Below are 21,594 nucleotides of genomic sequence, written 5' to 3'. Positions count from 1 at the left end.
AAAACCAAAACCAAACCAAACCAAACCAAAACAAAACAAAACCTCAACTCGAAATCCCTATTGGAAACTACTTCTTCTTCATATGATGCTGGAGAATGCAGTGTCCATGGATATGGTTACTAAAGGCTTGAAAAATAATACTTTTATCCAGAATTATTTACTTTAATGTATTATTGTTCTGTTCCTCGTTCCCCACTCCCCAACATGAGAGTCTTGATATCCGACTCTAAAAGTTTTAAGTATTATACACATATGTCTTTTAATACAACACACTGCAAGTTCTTTTTGGAAGCAGACAAGGGGTCATAAACAACAAATACACAAAGTATCCCAAGAATCAACTAGGTGAGTTTGTAGATTTTTGCTGGATTGTCTGCAGTTTTCAGTTTTATGATTTCAGCCTAGAAGACTTCCTGTTGGCTATTTTCAGAAAACCAGGGACACAGCTTGAGGGCTGAGTTAACTCCGTTAGTTCATCTTCCAGTTAGATCTATTTTTCTGTCTCTCCATCAACAATAACTGCCCATCAGAGTAAGTTCAGTTCTAAGCGAGGGTTCTGAAATTGCTCTGTAACTTTTGTTCTAGTGATCACTGCATATGAAGTAATCACATGATCACATTTAATATTCTGATGGTTTTATTAACAAGTATATAATATATATTGCATACTGTATATAGTATATGAGGACTGTACAGTACAAATTTATGTTCACAGTTTGACATGACAAAATGTCATTACTGAATTCCCATTGGACTACAGAGTAGAAACAGAGAAGGTACATTAAACATTCACATCTTTAGTAAGAAAGATTACCAAAATGTTTCAGTATCTGCAAGTATACTAATGCATGCTAAAAACCTTTACCCATTCAGTCTTATTAGCTTATAAAATATATTACACTTTATTAAAAATTTCTGCATAGTTTATACAAGTATTAAAGTACTGTAAATGTAATAATCCTGCTATATCTGCAGGTATGGTTTAAGAGATGCTAAGCAGAAAGATTATTTTGACCCTCTAACACTAAGTACATAACAGAAAAAAAGTGCTAGTATTTGTAAAACAATATCGTTGTAGCCCTCGTTTAATGCATGTAAAGATGGCTTTGTAAATGTATTGTTTAGGTGAATTTGCGATCATTTAGCAATTGTTAACCTTGACCAAGAAGAGAATAAAGACAGCTTGGAGCAACTTCATGTATGACAGCAATTCCTTCAAGACAACTGTATATTTTCAAACCAAATTATTTTAAAACCTTAGATCTTTCAGATTGTCTTTAAAACAATCTAATCAGGAATGATGCGCAGATATACAGTATCAGCAAAATAGTCTTTCAAATTCCACATTAGTGCAATACTGATAGTGCAGATGGGTGTTTAATAAAATATACATATACATATATAGTTCCCCTGTAATTCTGTTCCAAGGCTCTTGAAACTTCTGTGTATTTAGCATCTCCCTAGTTGAATATAGCTATGCTGCTAACACAGTCTCCAAACCAAGCAATTTAGAATGTTAATGCCCATTTATGATGTAGATTCACATAACTCTAAAATACAATGGATTCTGATTCTTCTGACTTCTCTAGGATGACACTTGGGTAACAATTGAAGAAACTCTATAACAAACAGAATTTACATAATAGCAACTTCATGTTTACAAATCATTCTCATCAATTTAAAATATTGCGACTGAAATCGCCATTGGTAGTAACATGACACACATCATTAAAACATGTTCAAGGGCATCTAATCTTGTATTTGAGGTCTTCCACAATAACAGCTAAAAATGACTAAGAGGCTAAATTTCTCAACTATCATAGTAAAATACAAATATATATATAAGAAAAGTTTGGTAAGGGCCAATTGGTAATGAAAGCATATCGACCAGCATGGGAATAGAGAATGGATGCTCTTGGTTGCTTTTGTTCCAGAGTTAAAATGGATCTTTGTTAAATGAACTGTTAACACAATCTAAGCAAGCTGAACAGTAACATTTAAGAGTCTTTGCAAGGTCTTGCTTAAAATCTTTTGAACAAAATTTAAATATGCCACAGCAAATGCATCAATTCCATGAGATGCCCATGAGGCTGAACTCAGGCTCCAAGCTGATCCCAGATCAATCTGATCCTTTCTCACCCTTTCCCCACTTCTCTATGGATTGGTTACCTCGGTCAAAACAAAAACAAAAAGGTTTTCCTTGCGTTCCATCTTGATTCTTGTGTGTTGTGGAAGAACCATCTCAAGAAATGAACACTTTGCCATGAATATGACTAAGCTTTTACAATACAGACTATATCTACTTTTCAAAGAGCCATTTTATCACTCAATTTATGTCATAGTTGCAAAAAAGAAAAACTTTAGCTAAAAAAAAAAATTTTTACCTTTAGCTGAAAAACAAAACAAACAGCCCAATTAGGATGTTTTAATATCCTAAAGAAATTTTGCAGTGCTATAAAAAAAGGAAAATCAAACCCAAGTGCCAAGATAACACATTTCTTTGCATTTCTCAACTACATTTCTTTACAGCTGGTTCACAGGGCGGATGAGTGGGACCTCTTAGCCTTAGGTGCACAGTCCCTACAACTTTTATTAACATAGTGCCATCAAAGCAAGCTCCCCACACAATTCACAGGCCTCCAGAATCACTCATTCACAGATGTTTTAAAAATGACCAAACAATGTATTCCTCCCAGTTAAAGTTGTGTTGGATCCTGAGTTGTGGCTGGGATGAATCTTCAGGATTTCATTCTTCTCTCTTCTCCTCCATTCTTGATGAAGGGGAATTTGGTTATATGCACCCACATTTAACTATTGTTGCTCACTTTCTTCAAATTTAGGACCAATGACATTTCTATGTATGAATTATTTTTATTGGCATTTAGACTATGGTGCTCAAAAGCCTGCTTTTGAATAACTTCCCCCAATAATGGTGCTATTTATCTTCAACATAAACACGAGCCATTATTTTCAGTTTGTTCTGACACTGAAATAGTGATAGGAAACTGCCAGCTCTAACAGTAAACTTTTGGGAATTTTTGAGCTACATATATGAATCCCTGATCTGTGGTTTTCTATATTTTTTCATAAATTCCCAAAATAAAGGTATGTGTGCTTCACAACTAGTTATATTTACAAATAGTGTCACTCAGGTCTTAATTGAATCAATCTCTTAAAGCATTAGCAGATGCTTTATGGGATGTGTCATGAATACAAGTGACAGCAAATTTGGCACCTTACAGCTCACACAGAAGAGTCTCTGTATAAAAGCTATGTGATTAATTTGATAAGGGAATACAAGTACCACTCAACATTTCCCTGTTTACAAAAAAAGCTATAAGCAGATTGGGTAAAAGAAGAACCATCCATACTCTTACCCAAAAGATTTCTTACCATTACTGGGCAAATATTCCACAGAGTCCCTACTATCAATGTTTGATGATCTCATATTAAGGACATTGTAGGAATGGAGATAGTTGCATGGATAACCCCATCGGTATGTGGCTTTGCAGCATGGTTCTGCAAAGCTGAGAATGCACAGAGACTGAAGCTCTGGGAATGCTGCACACAGCTAACAAAATGTTCAAACCTCACTGACAACCCCTAGCCCAGGAGGAATTGCCTCTTCTGCTCCCCACTGCTCAACGGCCCTCTCCTCCGACTCCATGCTATGAAAGCACAGCACTCTTCCCTTGAACCACTACACATCACCCACCTAGATCCAAAGTTTGGGCTCATCTCCCATTGGTGGCAAAGACCTCCATATGAGCTGCAGGCACAAAGGAGGGCAAAGAACTTGATTCAGATGAAGTCTAAGATCCAGGTTGACAAGATTTGTGAAGGATGACGGAAGAGGTGACTGCACTAGCTTGAAATCTTGCTGTACTTCTAGCTAACCGGTGCAAGGGGCCACCCTTGTTTTCACTGTCAAGCATAAAATATTATCACAGGGCAGAGGTAAGAATGTCTCTGGCAAGGACTAGCAGTCTGGATACTGTATTTCTAATACATTTACTCTGACATTCTTTTGAGGAATACATGGAGAACTGACAATTGGTTATGTTAGTTTACATGTTCCCTTGTTCTTATTACATTAAACGTATCTGTAAGAAGGGTTTGCTTAGCATCCCCAGAAAAAAAAAAAAAAAAGTGTTCACATTCTTTAGGTCTGACCCGTGGTAAGGAGAGGGAGGATTAGAGAACGTCTACTACTGACCATATGGAAGTTTTGGATGATATAAATTCCGAGATTCAGACCAGCTGAATCAAATTAAAATGTACATGTAAAAAATGTGTTAGATAATGGGAGGCAGGACAGAGAGAGAGCCAGGTGAGTGGGGAGTCACGCTGAGGCAGGACACAGAGGCGATCAGACTAGCATGTGGCGTTTCCTATGGAGGGCAAGATGGTCAGAACGGGAGAAGCTACGGTCGCAGTCCGGGCACTGGAAAGGTTTGATTCCAGTATGTTTTCGGAAATGTCTTGTTAGTTCATCAGACCGAGCAAACTTCCATGTGCATCCTTCCCATGTACATTTGTAGGGTTTTTCTCCTGCAAAAGGAAAAAGAAAGGAGCTATTTTTGCCTGTAAAGGCAGTAAAGATCTTTGAGCTAATGCTTGACAAATAATATTTTCAAGATATGTTCATACATTTGTTCTTCAATAACACAGTGCATTATAAACTACTGCAGGACAAGCAAGAAGAAAATGAACTAATAGCTTAATGTTTCACTGGCTCTCTGCCAAAAAAAAAATGAGAGGAGAATTTTAAGAGTTCTTAAAACACAGAGTCACTGAAATCCATTCTGAGGGACTACCAAATAGTGATGAACACATGGTGATCTGTATTTGCATATCTCCCAAATCTTAAACCTGCTTGGGAGCTTAATTATATGCAGTGTTATTCATTTAATGAGAACTCCAAATTGAAAGTTTGTGGGATTTTCTTATACTTTTCAATAGTTTTCTAAAAATATGAAGTCTCTAACAACTGAAATATCTGCTAGGGATTAACATCTTACTTTCTTGTTTAGGCAATAACAATTATGCCTAAGTATAATGCTCTAATTCAGGGGCACTAAAATACACAAACTCTTCCCCATCTGTCCTGAGCCAGGTTTTTACAACCCCCTCCTGTAGGATAAGGCTAATTTACATATGAGGAACAGAAGCTCCTTGTGAGAAAATGATAGGGAGAACCAGGATGATGGGAGACCCTCACAAATAAAAAGGCTGTTATGGAAATCTTACATTTTAAATTAGTCATAAGGGTCATGAGTATGACAAATTAACTCCCATTTAACACACCTTGTTCTCTAGAAGCCTTGAGGGATTACCATTCCTTGGCATTTGAATGAGATATTTAGGATTTCTACTATCTGCTTCCTGGTACAGAAAACACACACAAAGAGGCATTTTTTCCTATATCTAAACTGTCACCCAAATATTCAATGTCTTTCTAATTTTAGGCTGGAAGTTGGTAATATCCACCTCTTGGGTCCCACTAATGCCCCAACAATGCCCTCAGTAATCATCGATTTGCACTGCTGTTTGGGCGTTGCTGTAGACACAAGGCCATCACGCTCAGCTCTCTCTGTGGGTGTTAGCTTCCTCTGCCTCCTCCCAGGATTCACTTAAAAACTTCACTTCCATTTTGCCACTTTCCTTCCCTTTTCTCTTCCAAACCTCAGATTCTTCTTTGTAAATTTTCTGAGTAAAAATGATTTGCAAGACTCAGAAAAGCAACCTACACTGCTAACGAAAATGCACACAGATGCAAACTGCTGTCAAACTAGAATTTCACATCAAAGAGTTTGAGGTGAGATGGGCCTTACTGTATATGCATCACCACTACTAATAGTCAATCAGGCTGTTAAAACATTTCATTTTTAATTTTTTTTTAGAGACAAGGCCTCCCTATGTTGCCCAGACTGGACTTGAACTCCTGGGCTCAAACAATCCTCCTGCCTCAACCTCCCAAGGACCTGGGACCACAGGTGCACGCCACTGCACCTGGCTGTTAAAACATTTTTGTATTATTTCCTTAAGATGTTTTACTACCAAAACATTTGGCACTGAGACCAACTTCACATTTTTCTTGGCTATTATGACCTTTGTATGATTCCGCTGCTCATGTTCTATATTCAGTATTGCGCAAGATGGAAGAAATCCTAAAACAAATATGGTAGGCAATAGCATAAGAGCTCCCTCAAGTTTAGAAGACAAATATTAACCACATTTCTTCACCTTTCTTTCCTTCAAGGACAGTCTTCTATTTGAATTGTTTGTGTTAAACTGTTGCATTAATTTGTGCTACACAAAGACTGTTCTTGGCTCTCATGAATTTACAATGCATGTATGTGAAATAGCTCGTAGGGAGGCCACATCCTTGACTGTGAAAGCACTTCCCCCGTTCCAGTGGCAAAGGTTCCAACCCTTTCTCCCTCCTTTGCTAGAGAGCACAGAACTGCAAGTGATTGTGAGCGGCCTTGTTTTGGGGATTACTTTGAATCTACTCTAACTTATTACCAAGGCGAATCATTGGCAACATCTTCATTCTGCACAACTAATCTGGAGACGACACATCTGGAGATGACTATGGTAACTTTCAAGATGCCTGAAAACCTTTCATCGTAACAACCTTTGCATTCCATTCTAATACTTCTTAAGAAGAAAGATGAAGTGGGTCTGGTGTTTCTAATACCTGTGTGTGTTCTTCTGTGTGCTTTCAAGTGGGAGCTTTTAGTGTACACTTTGTTGCATCCATCATAATCACATCTGTGTATCCTCCGCTTCCTTTGAGTATCTGGGGATTCCACAGGTAAAGGTCTCTTCCCAGGCTGCACGATGACCGAAGGGTGATTCCTGTGAAAGCCAAGGTTACAGGCAAAGTGTTGAGAGCACGTTCTTCTTTTTTCATCAGTCTACTAAAAGCATTAACAACACTGGGCAAAAACAAACAAACAAAAAATCCCGACAAAATAAACAGAAAGAAATTAGCTGATCAACCCAAGAAGCACTGCTATATTCATTCAACAAACATTGAGTGAGCACCTACCATGAGCCAGGCACTGTGCTTGGCACCGGGACACAAAGATGAATAAAAACAGGGTTCCTGCCCTCGAGGAGCTCACACTCTAGGGGGAGACAGACATGGAGATAAGTAATGACAGTAAGAAGGGTTAAGTGCTATGCTAGAGGCAGGCGCCGAGCGCTGGGGAGGCTCTTTCCCTCAGTCAACTTTTGCCTATTTATAGAATCTTGCGGTTCTAGGCAATGCTGAACATTGTATTTTTTCACAGGCTGCTCCGATTTTCATTATTGTTGGCTAGGGAAAAATGGAAAAGATCAAACTCCTAAGTCTCAGGAAACCACATTGTAGGGTATATCTATGTTTCTAACCTTTATGTAATTGGCATTTAATTGGAGTCCCTTTGAGACTGCCAATTCACATGCAATTTTCAAATGCCGGCTCTTCCAAAAAGCAACAAAAAAGTTGGCATTGCTGTCTTCACAAACTCAAGCCTCCACTGTCACTGTGATTCCTGTATGAGGGAGAATTTCAACGCAGTGTTGTGGTCACCCATGATGCTGGCTCACGTGGTGCCGGCTCCCCCATGGGACGCCTGACATTCTCCCTACCTTCCTGATTTCTCTCATTCCTGAGTTTGCGCCTTCCCCGGGTGGACTCGAAACCAAATCCTGTTAAAAATCTTATAATCTAAGCTTTCTTTTTTCCAGCAAGAAGGTGGTGGAGAGAAAAGGGAGATGGAGGAAGAGCTGGGAAAAGTCTGTTACGTTCCTCGGCTTCCCCTGCTGATTAATGTAAGTAATTATAATGTTCTAATCTGCTCATTCACTTTCCTAATGACTAATTACTTGATATATCACAAGTGCATGTTGTTGGCCTCTAACTGTAATGAAAGACTTCTTTCTCTTTCATATTTAAATCTGTAACTCCTAAAATGTTCCATATAATACAGGAATATTTTGCACAAGTGTGTTTGAGGAGAAAAAAGATGTGTGAACAGGAAAAAAAGAATTTGATGAGTAAACACTCTAACTAGTGAGCTTAAAAAAAGAATAAAAAAAATTTATCCATAAAAATCAAAAGGGAGTCTCTTGATACAAAACTTGTCTTGGTAAATATTTGAATATACATCCCTTGTCAATAACTTTTTCAGGCATGCTAAGAAGTGACTAGAAAATGAATAAAAGGTGTGTTTCTTAAGTGACCTTACTTCTCATGCTTTTTTTTTAAAAATTATTTTAAATTATTTATTTATTTACTTCTCATCCTTTATTATGAGCAAAGGAAACTGTCAGTGTTGACTCTCACCTTCCTACTCTAGTACCTGGAAGGGGGGTAGAGATGGATAGGCCAAGTTTAGATACATGGAAAAGTGAACATAAAATAGTGAGGAGGGGGAAAAGAACAAGGACTTCAATTATATATATAAATATATATATGTGCAAACAAATAGCAGAGAACACAGCAAAGTGAGAGGTTCACAGAGTTTTTATAAGCTGAATTATTCATTTAAAATCCTTCAATAGAAAGAAAAAGTTCAGTTTATTTTTAACTTTCAGCTTTAATGTCATCTAATGAAAATGTTTCATCTCCATTAAAAGAAATTCAGGAAATAAAGTGCTGGGGTAGAAATTTAGTTATTATCTATAAAACTTTCACGTATCTTTGGGATACTGGGAGACTATCTTTCTCAGACAACTTTAGAAATCTCTCCCAATTATTGGATTTTATGGGTTGGGAATCAAATGGTTTCTGTGCAGTAATTCTGATTGCCCTTTCCAGTTGTTTATTTTACATATAAAGGTGCACCAAAAGGCTGTGGGCTGCGGTTACAAATCCCAGCTTTGTCACTGACAGTCTCTGTGATCCTGGGCCAAGATCTCGCCCTCTCTGTGTCTCGGTTTCCTCTCTGTTAACTGGGGATGATGATAATGTTATCTCAGAAGGTTATATCTCAGAACAATGTCTGTTCCCAAGATAAAGCTACTAAACGGTAGCCATGAATATTGTGAGGTTCAAAATACTCTATTTGTAACTTTGTACCCTATGGTTGTTTAATTTCATGAGTTTTTTGAGGATGTCCCCAAACCAGGATATCTCTGCTTGAGCTGTGTCCCTTAAGCCTTCTGAGCACGGTTAGCTGCCGCATCTCTGAAGAGACTTTGGTTCAGGCCAAAGCTAGATTAAGAGTCTTGGGATCTCACACTTTTCGGTCTCTACTCCCATTTTCAAAGAGGTGGTTTGGGATTATTATCACTAAGAAGTTAGAGAGCTAATACATATAAGACATCTGTCCACTGTTTTGAGCTGAGTCAGCCCTTCTTAAGTTTGCTATAATTCACATACACAACTCAATAGGGAAATCTGATCCTTATGATTTTTGTTCTAAATATAGTTTTATGTATTTAGAACAAAGAAATCTTTTTGTAAATCTAGAACAAAAAGAATTTGATGTACCTTTGAGTGCCTTTATAAATAATCCTAAAGCTGTAACACCACAATCAAGCAAATGGATTTCAAACCTGCACTTTTAAGTCTGCCTCTGGAAAGGAAGGGTTTCCTAAGGCAAATATTATTGGGGCTGCCTCACTGCAGTGGTACTGGGTGCCTAGTTTCAAGTGATTCTTTCCTGGCTAGCTGGTTTCCTACGTGGGCTGCTACTGGGCATACTCCAAGACGTTACTTAATCACACCTGTGAGAACATTACTTAAAGAGTACATGTCCCAGCTGTGGCTCATCTGTTGCATTTTTTTGAGAAGCAGAATGCATTCTTAGGTCAGCTTTAAAAAAAGCATATTACTCATTAATCATTAAAAGCCACTGAGCTTGAGATCATCAAAAGAATAGTACTTAAAACAAGAGAAAAGTATTTTCTTTTGAGCAGCATTCAGAGCACAGAATATTGCTTTCAAATCTTCTGCAATGTTTTACACCACAATTCACAATAACCCAGACTTTGGAATAACACTTGTCCAGTCAACGGATCCCTCCCCATGGAAGCACTTGGCTTTATTTAGTTTTATAGCATCTTTTTCATCACCCGTGCAGGAACAACGGTAAGTGCATGCCATGTTGCTAGTTACCTTGCCAGAAACATCTCTCAACATAAAAAAAAGTTAATTCCACCTTTAAGATGTATCCATTTTGCCTAGTCATTTTTTTCCTTTCACTTGAGTGCATGAGCAGATGCAACGGGTTGGATATGACAAGATGGCAAGAAAAGCCCTGATTCGGAAGCAGGAGATCAAGCCCAGGGCCCCTCAGCTGTTAGCAGTGTGATTACTGGTGAGTTATCTAATGTCTCAGGTAATCCGTTTGCCTTTTGCTCTGACTCCCACATGTTTGTTGTGGAGGAATGAAATAATTTCTTTGAAAACATCTGGGAAGGTTTTTTTTTTTGAGGGAAGAGGGCACTATGCAATTGTGAGGAATAATAAAATATAATTCCATCAGAGACTCTCTCCCTACTGCTGATGCAGTTGGCTAAGAGTTATTCTCTTCTTCATCTATTGACGAGCACATGACAACCCAAACCAAAAATGACTATGATTGGGTGCAGTGGACAATTAATCCATGAGCTACTATGAAGGTACCTACCCGAGCTGAATGTGGATACAACTAGGATATATTTGAAGTTGCCCATAAAATAGTTATTCTAAAATCAGAGAATTCACATTCTGCTGTAGAGTTAACTGTGAGAGGGAGTGGGGTGGAGGGGTAGAGAAGATCAAGGAGAAAGGTGGGTAGAACATTTATTCAAGTGGAGGAAAACGATGCAGGAGGATGATGGGAGGGACACTGTGGAGGTAATCGTTGCCTTTGTACTCGGAAGCTGGCTGCTGAATCCAATGTTGAAGCACCGTAACACAAGACAATTACAACTACAATCAATAATGAAAACAGAAATGGGGGCAGCAAATTAAGTGACTAGTCCAAGATCACACATATGATAGAGAACAGAGGTGGGATCCTTGCTGGACCTGAAGGCCATCTTCTTAGCAACTACAAACCCAGCCTTCAGTGTAATCACTGGTGGAGGCCAAGGTTATCTACAGTGGGATCCCATAAATGAGGCTGCTGAACCTATATGTGGCACGACCACATTATACCATGTTAGACCTACAAGAAACCACCATTCAGGTGCTTGGATGCTGACCAATACCGCACAACCTTCCTACTGGATGGCAATTCTACAGGATACTATACACTCTGTAAGGACTAAGTGTATCCACATGAAAACTTCACTTGATCCACAGAACACCAAGTTTAATCTATACAAGGATTCTCATCATGGAAAAACTAAGTATACACAGCCTGGAAGAATGAAAAAAAAAAAAACAACAAAAATAATTCATGTGGTAAGGTGCAAAATCATGGATGACTGATTCAACGAAAACTTGATGTAAATTTTGTCATAACGTTGTCAGTGTAACAGCATATTGTTTTTGGAGGGATTCTCCCATCTTGACTAGTGGTACCAGACCAGTGGCGGCCACAGACTACAGGCCGTTCCTGGTCATCCACACCACATCACACGTATGAAATCTTGTGCTTCCGTTCCAGGTTCCAAGATGCACGCTACTATGCAAGTGCTGGGTAGGCCTAAATATACTTACTCTTGCAACAATGCTTGCGGGGGGGACACTGAGTTCATTAAGGGGGGTGACATTTCTTCAGGATAATAATCTGTCCTCTGTGGTTCAATCCCAGGTTCTATTTTAATTTTTTTCTGTGATATAGGCTTCTCATATGATTCAATTACAGGTACTAAAAAATAAAAATAGAAAAGTCACTCCACATACAGTTTACCAATTTCAGCTTTTCAAAGCTTACTGCATATAGCTCCTATCTACAACACAGATATGACAGATTTATTTGCCTTTGGCAGATTATAGCAGGAACAAATCTGGGGGAGATTCTCGCCTCTCCTGACCATTATTTTGCCAGTAAGCAGCAAATATAGGGACCTGGATTCTAAAACACCAGCCCTGAAATGATTCGTTCTTATAATTCTGGATTATTTCCTTTCTACCCCATAGTCCTCTGTCTATGACCCGCTGGTAAACAAGGTGGCTTTTGATTGCTATTAGTTTTCACCACGATCAAAAAGTATTTATTAAATGCCTTTTGTACTTAGAACCATGTAGGAATTCAAGAAAGCGACATAAAGTCAAGATTCTTTCTGTCCCCAAGTTGACTATTACATAGTGAAAGTAATTGTCTCATGGTATCAAACAGACAGCCCGATTCTTGGGACCTCTTCCAGTATCAACACTTCAGGGGGGAAAAAAAAGAAAAGGAAATGCCTTAGGCAGATGAGTATTTCCTCTGAAGAGTTCAACAGCTCTTGCCCCCGTGCTTCCTCACCCAGCCCATCTGGTGAAGCGCCAGTACACTAAGCAAGTGCAGCAGCATGAAGCAGTGGCGGAATTTACCTTGCATGCTACTACTGGAATTTTCCATCTCCTCCGACAAGGAGACCATGAGAGGCTGCTGGAGGTGACTCGTGTACATAAAGGGGACGGGCTGCACCACCACCGGCTGGATGACGGGCAGGATCCCCGGGCTCCGTATTCCGTGCCGTGAGAGAGCAGCTGCCATCACTGGTGGCATGGACAGTGGCACGCCGAAGGGCTGCACGCCTGGAGAAGGGGGTGAGTATTTTTTTATCGGTGGGCTGGAAGATGGCATGCTCAACCCAGGCGAGGCTCTCCGGTGTGAGGACGGGAACTTCAGAGACGAGGGCGAATTCCCAGCCGAAGGGGGTGAACTCCGCTTGTTCACCGTGAGGTCCACTGGCTCCATCTGTATTCCATGTGACAGGCCTTCTGGGGTCTGAAAGAACTTCTCGGGCAATGGTGTGGAGTAGATGACCCCATATTTGTTGGGCTTCATGGATTCCATGTAATTAGATGGGTATGACTATTAGAAAAGAAAAGGAAAACGTGTCAACAGCCAAGTAAGTCCGTTTACTTGAAGCATGAATTTAAAAAACATGCTAACAAGGCACTTAACAATTACATGGGCTTTACAAAGCAGTTTAGATTTCGATATATACTTAAAAAAATGCTCAGGAGGTGGTCTCAACAACATTAAAAATGCTATGAGAGGCAGTCTCAAAAACATTAAAACTAAGATCAATGTGGTCACTACTGCACATGAAAAATCTGAAATTTAATCCTAAGATGACTCCTGTGTCAAACGTTAAGGCCAATACCTGGCAAAATTCTAAGACAGGTGACAGCACAGGCTTGGGGGCCATTATCATTAGGAGGCAGAGCTGGGGTTCACCAAGAACCAGCCAAGCCAAACCAACCTGGTTGCTTTTCTGGTGGGGTTTCTTGATGAGCAGGAATTGCTCTCTAGCTTTGGTGTCTAACTTCGGCAGGACAGTTATTTCTCAGGATAAGTAGTGTCTTCAACTTCGGCAGGACATTGATTTCTCATCATAGTTGTGTATGATAAGCAAGAATGGGGCTGCAAGATAGACAGTACCTTTCGTTTGACGGACTTCAGCAGCTGACCAATCCATGCCTAGGACTGGCCAACGATCCTAGTCAGCCTGGAACTGTGCTAGTTTCAGCACTGAAAGTTCCACATCCCATGAAACTCTACAGTCTCAGGCAAACCAGGAGGGGGTCAGTCACCATACACACCTTTGTACTGAAGGCCACCCTCACTGGGGCAATGATGTCCTTGGCCCTAACTTGCTCAATGTTCTTATTCAGAATCTGGATGAAGCTGTAGACTTGAATGGCAAGTCCGTGGATGACACAGAACTGTAAGAAACACCTAACGTGATATGACTCACATAAGGAAATGCAGTGCTCAAAGTCATTCACACAAGCTGAGGCCCCGTGTTCTCTTCTCTATACCCTGCTACTTGCACATCAAATGAGGCTGGGGCACAAACAGAGTGCAGAAGAGATAAAATAGTCTGTTTCCTTCCCAAGATCTGGTCCACAACTGACCTCATTTATCTTCAAACACCTTTCTCTCTTAAAATATCAGGATAACTTTACCTGCATCTGCCAGCTTTAAATACAAACCAGTCATCATCATTTCACACAATGGGCACTGTCCTTGACCATGGAGTTCACCGAAAGTACTTCTATTCCCTAACTAACATTTTGTTGTAAATTTTCTTTGTAGAATGTAACCTAATTTTTAATTAAAAAAATTTGAACTCAACATACACCATTTTCTTTACTAGGCATTTTAGAGAAACTGAAATTTTGCATGTCAAGCCTGCTTACCTGCAGAAAATTCTTTGTACTTGAATTCTGACAGTGACAGTGATAAACAACATATTGTGCTTCTCTTCCAGCTCTAAAATCCTATGTGTTTATGAGTTAGAGGCAATACTAACTCGGGATGCAACCAAGAAAGCCCAATGGTGCCTCATAACTAAACAGCGTAAATGCACTATTAATTTCTGGGCCTCCTGGACCCCTCTAGGGGCCACTAACGTGAGTTATCACCGTGGGGCAGCAGTGGTTTTGATGGGGATTCCTACTGAGATCTGGCAAATCCCCAGCTGGTTATGCATTGGAATCATCTGTGCTGTTTTTAAAATTCCAGATGCCTAGTCCCTGCTCCAGGCCTGCAGAGCAGCCTGTCACGGAGGAGCCAGTCAGCGAAACGTTTGATAACGTAACTGTGTTTATCTTTATCTGGTTTGGATGTCAGGTCCTCATGGTTAAGATCATGCTTTGCCATCTTCTGTTCTTTCTTTCTTTATCCAGACCGTTATAATCTGTGTAACATCCTAGAACAGGGATTCCTGCAGTGTGGTGCACATCACTCTCGGTGTACCTAAGATGCTTTTAGGTGGGGTGCACGATGAGCACAGACGAAGCTAAAATTGTTACGTGTTTATTTGTATGTGTCAGAAAAAACTATTACACATATATTTTGCAGTAGTGGTACCAAGTTTGCTTTTAAAATAAATTTATTATGTGAAAAAGCAATTCTATAAAAGAAGGCAAGAAAAATTACTAACTAAATATTAGGAGTGCAGGTGCTATGAGGATATGGCAAACTTCTTAAGGTTGTTCTGAATCCCCACCTTCCAGGAGGTTGTGAGGTTATGGGATAACCTACACAATGAGCTTATATGCACGCCATACTAGAAACCCCTTCTTGTCCCTGCTTATACAAGAGATGCCCACTGTCATGGGCTCTACTGCTCCCAACCAGCGCTTCTCTAACTTTACTGTGCACATCCATCTACCTGGAGCACTCGTTAAAATGCAAATTTTGAATTACTGGGGAGTGGAGCGAGGGAACTTAGGCTTCCTTTTGAATAGCAATGTTCTAAATGACAGAGATAGAAAATAAAAATACTAAAGGTCTATTTAAAGGAGAGAAAAAGAATTTTCTTTTCTTTTTTTTTTTTTATTTTTTGAGATAGGGTCTCACTGTTACTCAGGCTGGAGTGCCATGGTACGATCATAGCTCATTGCAGCCTCGACCTCCTGGGCTCAGATGATTCTCCCACCTCAGCCTCCGGAGCAAGTGGAACCACAGGCACGTGACACCACGCCTGGCTAATTTTTGTATTTTTTTGTAGAGACTGGGTTTTGTCATGTTGTCCAGGCTGGTCTCGAACTGCTGGGTTCAAGTGATCTGCTCGCCTCAACCTCCCAAAGTTCTAGGATTACAGACACGAGCCACCATGCCCAGCCAGTTTTCACTACTAATACTGCTTAAAAACAAGAATATGAAGGATATAAAATCAGAAAACACAATATGCATAAAAACAGCTTTGAGTTATAGATCAAGGATCAAAAGAAAAGATTCTCTACCTTTCTTTAAAGCCAGGCATGCACAGTACCAACACAAGAGGTCCAAAACATAGCAACAGTAAGTTATTAAATATATTTAAATGTAAATATTAAGATGAGTATTATTAAAAGAGGCACAAGGTTCATTAACAACAACAACAAAAAAAACCATTATAAATCATGTACACTGGAGAGTTTCAGGGAGTAATTAAATATAGAAAGGAGAATGATTTCTCCTAGTCCTAAAGTCTAATGTGCTTTATATAATTCTCCAAAGGGCAATGGTTCTGGTACTACGAAAAAAACTTTAGGAAATGGGAGGCAGCATTGTTTCTATTGACCAAAATGTAGCTTCTCCCTTATTTTCAGCTCTATTCTTCCAAGACCTCCCTATGACCTAGATTTTAATGCCAATAGTTATTGGCAGCTAAATGGGAAGCAAAATGAGGACATACTTTTATTGCTGTCATTGCTGGATTTTTCTACGCATGGGGTGAGGTTTGGGAGAGTAGGAATTTAGAACCTCCAGATTTGCAAATTTAATAACATTCTCAGGTTTCTCAAGCTATTAAGACAGAAAAAGCCACACATAAAGCTAAGTTTTATCAACATTATGCAGTTTGCTGATAAGTCTGTTCTCAAATGAATGCCCTCATTCCCTCTATTGGATGTGCGATTACTGTAAGGTACAAGACTAACTGTGGGGAGACACATTTGGTCACAGATACTCAGCTCTGGGCAGATAATTAACTGTTTCCAGCCCAACTGCCTCACAAAAGGGTGAAGACATGTGGCCTCTCAAACTGGTTCACTTTATTTGGGTGGAGCGCACAAGCTTTTGCAATCAGCTTCCAACAATCTGGTGCCGTGTAGGGACTGACACGGCTGGGTGTGTGCCCTGGGCAGGTACAACCTGGTAACAGCCTTCCCCTCTGTTTCAGACAGTTCCTATGTTCTATCAAAGCAATGCATACAAGTGCGGCTGTACTGGCCCCAAATCCAAATCAGAGACAAGTGTTGATGAAGCAGAAAATGTGCCTCTGGCCACGGATGGACCTCCAGTGCCCTCTGTGCATGCTGCTTAGTCCAAGAGACCCTGTGTCCTGGAACAGAGCAGTCCAAAGACTAGACACAGACATGGGCTTCTGGACTCCACTAGGGATCATAAGGGCTTAAAACAATGGGCTGGGGCAGGCATGGTGGCTCACACTTGTAACTCCAGCACCTGGAGAGGCTGAGGCAGGAGGATCGCTTAAGGCTGGGAGTCTGAGACCAGCCTGGGCAACATGGTGAGACCCCCTCTTTACAGAAAAAACAAAAATGTAGCCGGGCATGGTGGTGCTTGCTTATAGTTCCAGCTACTCGGGGGGCTGAGGCAGGAGGATTGCTTGAACTCAGGCGTTTGAGGTTGCAGTGATCTCGCTACTGCATTCCAGCCTGGGCAACAGAGCAATACCTTGTCTCAAAACCAAAACAAAACCAAACAAACACGAAAACAAAACCAAAACAAACCCTCCCCCCAACAAAACCACTGATCTGCCATAAGAAAAATTTCTTTCCATCTGTAACATGCACTCAGATGTTCACACCCCTGCACAGTGTGCATTTACTTACTGACTGCTGCTTCTCACTGTACTGTGAGGTGATGAGGGCCTGGCATAGGTGCTCAGTCAATACTTGATGAATGTGTAGTAAGTTAACACACTCTCTTAGCAAGTTTTTACTACTGATAAGGTGAAGAATAATATGCCAATTATTTTGAACTTTAAAAAAATGATTTTAATTGTGACAGGGAAAGAGGTACAACGTTTGGATAATTTCCCAAAGTTCTAACTACCACTTTATGCTAAGGTGATAATTGCAATAGTTTCTTATTTTATTAGGAATAGTTTTGGTGAGTTTTCCATTATAAGACAGTTTCAGTGGATGAAATGACTAAAACATGGATGAAATCTCTATTTCACTATTCATCAACATGAAAAAAAGTGAATGTCCGTGACAGGGCAACTCAAAAGAATCTTCATCCAAGAGAGGGTTCCAGGCACAGGAAGGCGTGATGCATGTATAAACACACACTCTGGGAACAGCAAATGGCACGCAGCCCCATGCAAACAGAGGTAGAACGCTCTCTTTCTACCAGGCTTGAAAACGCCATGAAATGTTTCTGTTAGAACAGAGCAGAGGAAATTACTGATTTGACATACTTTCCTATCTATACTTTCGGTCTGTTAGATGACCAAAGATGACAGAATATTATTAATCCTTTCTTCAAAAGCAATCTTTCCACAGGAATAGAAGAATACTTTAAACTTTGTTTTTTGATTTGTTTTGTTTTTTTACAATTTGTTTCCTTGCTCACTTCCTGAATTAAATCCTTTAATTATCAATCTTTTGGGAAATGATAAAAAAACAATTTATGTACATGTGCATCTTTTTTACACAGTTTCATATTTTATAATTTTTTTTTTAAAAAAACAGAAACTCGGGGAGCTGCTGGTGATTTTGCCAAGATTAGAGGGACAGTAAATAGCAGAGACTGAAGGCACAGACGTGGGGAGGCAGAGTCTACTCTGTTCCTCATTCTTGCAAATTTTAACAGGGTGACCCCAAGCCTCAAAGCACAAGGCTAGTGGAGAGCAGTATGAGGGCTTATATGTGGTTAAGAGGGAAATGACATGTCCTCACTTTCTCTAACCTATAGCAAAAGCGCAAACAAGCGATTGTTTCTGCTGTGCTATCCTTTTAGGGGGTGGGAAGAGGGGGAGAAATAAGTTACTATAAAATATTTTTATTCATCTGTAGAAATTAAAAATATTTTCACAAATGTCCTATCGTGCCTTAATGTTTACAACGTTGACGTGAATAGCCAAAGACTTTGACCTTCAGGTCAAAGACTGAATTAAAAAGAAAAAGGAATAATAAATTAGGTTCAATATACTTCACATATGAAGGCAGGAAAGATGAAATTTGAAGATTTAAGAGTGGAAACAAAAGCTTTTTAATTTTTTTAAGTAAAATCATTTTAATACCCCACTCCTCAAATGTTTCTGTTAACTTAGGTTGCACTGAATTAAGAAAAAAATACTTCCTGCTGAATAAAGTTAAAACCAAAACAAGAAAAAAAAAAATCTTCATTTTGAAGGACTGACAGTAACTTGGTGAAACTAAATTCTAAAAGTGTCAGTTGCAGCTGAAATCTAGCACATGAAGGAGAAAAAGACCATTAACTGCAAAATCACTCCTCCATATTTTAACTTCGTGTATTAATATGTTACAACAATGCAAGTTTAATAGTTACTTCAAATTCATTTTATTCCACTCTTTTTTTTTGGTTAAGTGCATTTCCTTGCACTTAATTACATATATCACACCAATTTAGCAATGTGGATCTTCATTTTAGTTTTATATTAGACTCTTGAGCCTTATTTTCATGCTTGATTAAAAGTACTGGAAGTACACTGAACACTGAAATGCCTCACTGATGGCTCTGCACCATTTGTAAAATGAATCATATTCTCCAGTGCTACAACCCTATTCCTATTTCAAGAATATAATTAATGGGGAAATTTTGTACCTTCATTTTCCTCTAACGTGATCATGTAGTGATGCCGGGGATGGGGATGTGATGAATACGACGACAGCACCGAATAACATTCAAAGTAATTTAGTTGTTTGGCCAGGAGCGGTGGCTCATGCCTGTAATCCCAGCACTTTGGGAGGCTGAGGTGGGTGGATCATCTGAGGTCAGGAGTTCAAGACCAGCCTGGCCAACATGGCGAAACCCAATCTCTACTGAAAATACAAAAATTAGCCGGGCATGGTGGTAGGCGCCTGTAATCCCAGCTACTATGGGGGCTGAGGCAGAAGAATAACTTGAACCCAGGAGGCGGAGGTTGCAGTGAGCTGAGATCACACCACTGTACTCCTGCCTAGGCAACAGAGTGAGACTCCATCTCAAAAAAAAAAAGTAATTTAGTTTTTTGATTAATAAAATCCTTATTGCTCAGTTGCTACCATATTCAGACACTTGGTTATTCAGTTATCACGCTGGAATGCAAATGTTATTTCCTTAAAGCCCTTCTGCCTTAACTTGCATTATAGATACTGGTAAACACTTTACTGGCTTAGTAATATCCATGGCAACTCAGCTCCAAGGGCCTCGGCGTGACCCCCATGTCTTGTATAAACATTTTTGGCAGGAACCTCCAGAGCCCATGTATAAGGATGATCTAATTTTGCAAGCGTGTCATTACCAACCTTCAGATACACAACCCGGGCCAAGTTTTCCCCCTTGTGAATATTTTCCAAGCCCGTGGAAGAAAAGAGCAAGACAGAGTGGGAGCGCTGCCTTGTTATTCAATATTCACTCAACCAGATCCCTCAAGCTGAAACCACTCCCTGCTCTGAAGTCAGACACCTTCCTCTGTCACTATGTCTCACCTCCATGGCACTGGTGGTGTCCCCGCAGAAACCCCAGACTCCTCGCTAGTCCCTGGTGGCCTAAGAGCAGCCAGTGGCCTGGCTCCCATGAGGGGCTGGCTTAGGGCTAAGGTGCTGAAAAGGACAATGCACGTAATTCCCACCCAGCCAGACTCTTCCAAATAAACGAGATTCCATCCTCACTGCCAAGTTCTTCCTCTCGCTGGCTTCCCTCAGTCATCTCTCATATAGTCATAGCTCCATATGGCTGTTGTCATTGGTTTTTAAGCAAATCATCCTATTCTTAATATATTTTTACACACGAAAGGGCTGAGGAATTTTTGTAAAATTACTTCTGTCATGAGAGGATTCGCCGTTGGCCTAAGTTCTACGCTGATCATATCCTAGGGCGATGCCGGGCACAGGTCTTAAGGAAGCGCAGATCCCATTTACTAAAGGACCCACAGCTGCTAGGACAGTATTTAGCTCACTCATACCTGGGGGCGTTGAGAAAAGTTTGCCTATGAAATGCCTGTCGAGTAATGAGTGATTTTTTCTTTTTTTTTTTTTTTGAGACGGACTTTCGCTCTTGTTACCCAGTCTGGAGTGCAATGGCGCGATCTCTGCTATCTCGGCTCACCGCAACCTCTGCCTCCCGGGTTCAAGTAACTCTCCTGACTCAGCCTCCCGAGTAGCTGGGATTACAGGCATGTGCCACCACACCCGGCTAATTTGGTATTTTTAATAGAGACGGGGTTTCTTCATGTTGGTCAGGCTGGTCTCAAACTCCCAACCTCAGGTGATCCGCCCGCCTCGGTCTCCCAAAGTCCTGGGATTACAGGCGTGAGCCACCATACCCGGCCATGATTTTAAGGAATAATTTGACACACAATGATGTTATCATCCCTTGGAAAAAATAAGGCGAGGTGTTCAATTTTGGAAAACTTACCACTGAGACAGGGTCCATGGCCTCTTGCTTGACAGGAACTGGGTCAAACATGAGCATTCTTTTAGTTAAACCTTCTAGGGTGCTCTGGTGTTCGGCCTAGGAAACAAAACAAGGTATCCATCTAAATCTCAAGGTTACTTTAAATACAAACTAGTAAAAATAAAATATAGCCTGGGCAAGGTGGCTCACCTTTGTCATCTCAGCACTTTGGGAGGCTGAGGCAGACGGTTCGCCTGAGGTTGGGAGTTTGAGACCAGCCTGGCCAACATGGTGAAACCCCGTCTCCACTAAAAATGCAAAAATTAGCTGGGTGTGGTGGCGCACGCCTGTAATCCCAGCTACACGGAAGGCTGAGGCAGGAGAATCGCTTGAACCCAGAAGGCGGAGGTTGCAGTGAGCCGAAATGGCA

The 21,594-nt window shown here is 40.3% G+C and overlaps 1 protein-coding gene across 1 annotated transcript; it reads right to left on the bottom strand.

Annotated features, from left to right (window-relative positions):
* Positions 1 to 619: 619 nt before the first annotated feature.
* Positions 620 to 21,275, bottom strand: KLF3 (Kruppel-like factor 3 (basic)). Its single transcript, XM_011983527.1, has 5 exons — positions 21,186 to 21,275; positions 12,467 to 12,953; positions 11,648 to 11,798; positions 6,704 to 6,864; positions 620 to 4,551 (listed from the first exon to the last, which is right to left on the bottom strand). Exons 1-5 carry the CDS (start codon positions 21,240 to 21,242, stop codon positions 4,370 to 4,372), a joined length of 1,038 nt encoding a protein of 345 aa, XP_011838917.1. The 5' UTR covers positions 21,243 to 21,275; the 3' UTR covers positions 620 to 4,369.
* Positions 21,276 to 21,594: the final 319 nt, after the last annotated feature.

This window comes from Mandrillus leucophaeus, unplaced genomic scaffold (genome assembly GCF_000951045.1).
Source record: "Mandrillus leucophaeus isolate KB7577 unplaced genomic scaffold, Mleu.le_1.0 Scaffold251, whole genome shotgun sequence".
Lineage (NCBI taxonomy): Eukaryota > Metazoa > Chordata > Mammalia > Primates > Cercopithecidae > Mandrillus > Mandrillus leucophaeus.
The sequence above is the reverse complement of the archived record's forward strand: the minus strand, read 5'-3'. Positions and strand labels throughout refer to the sequence as shown.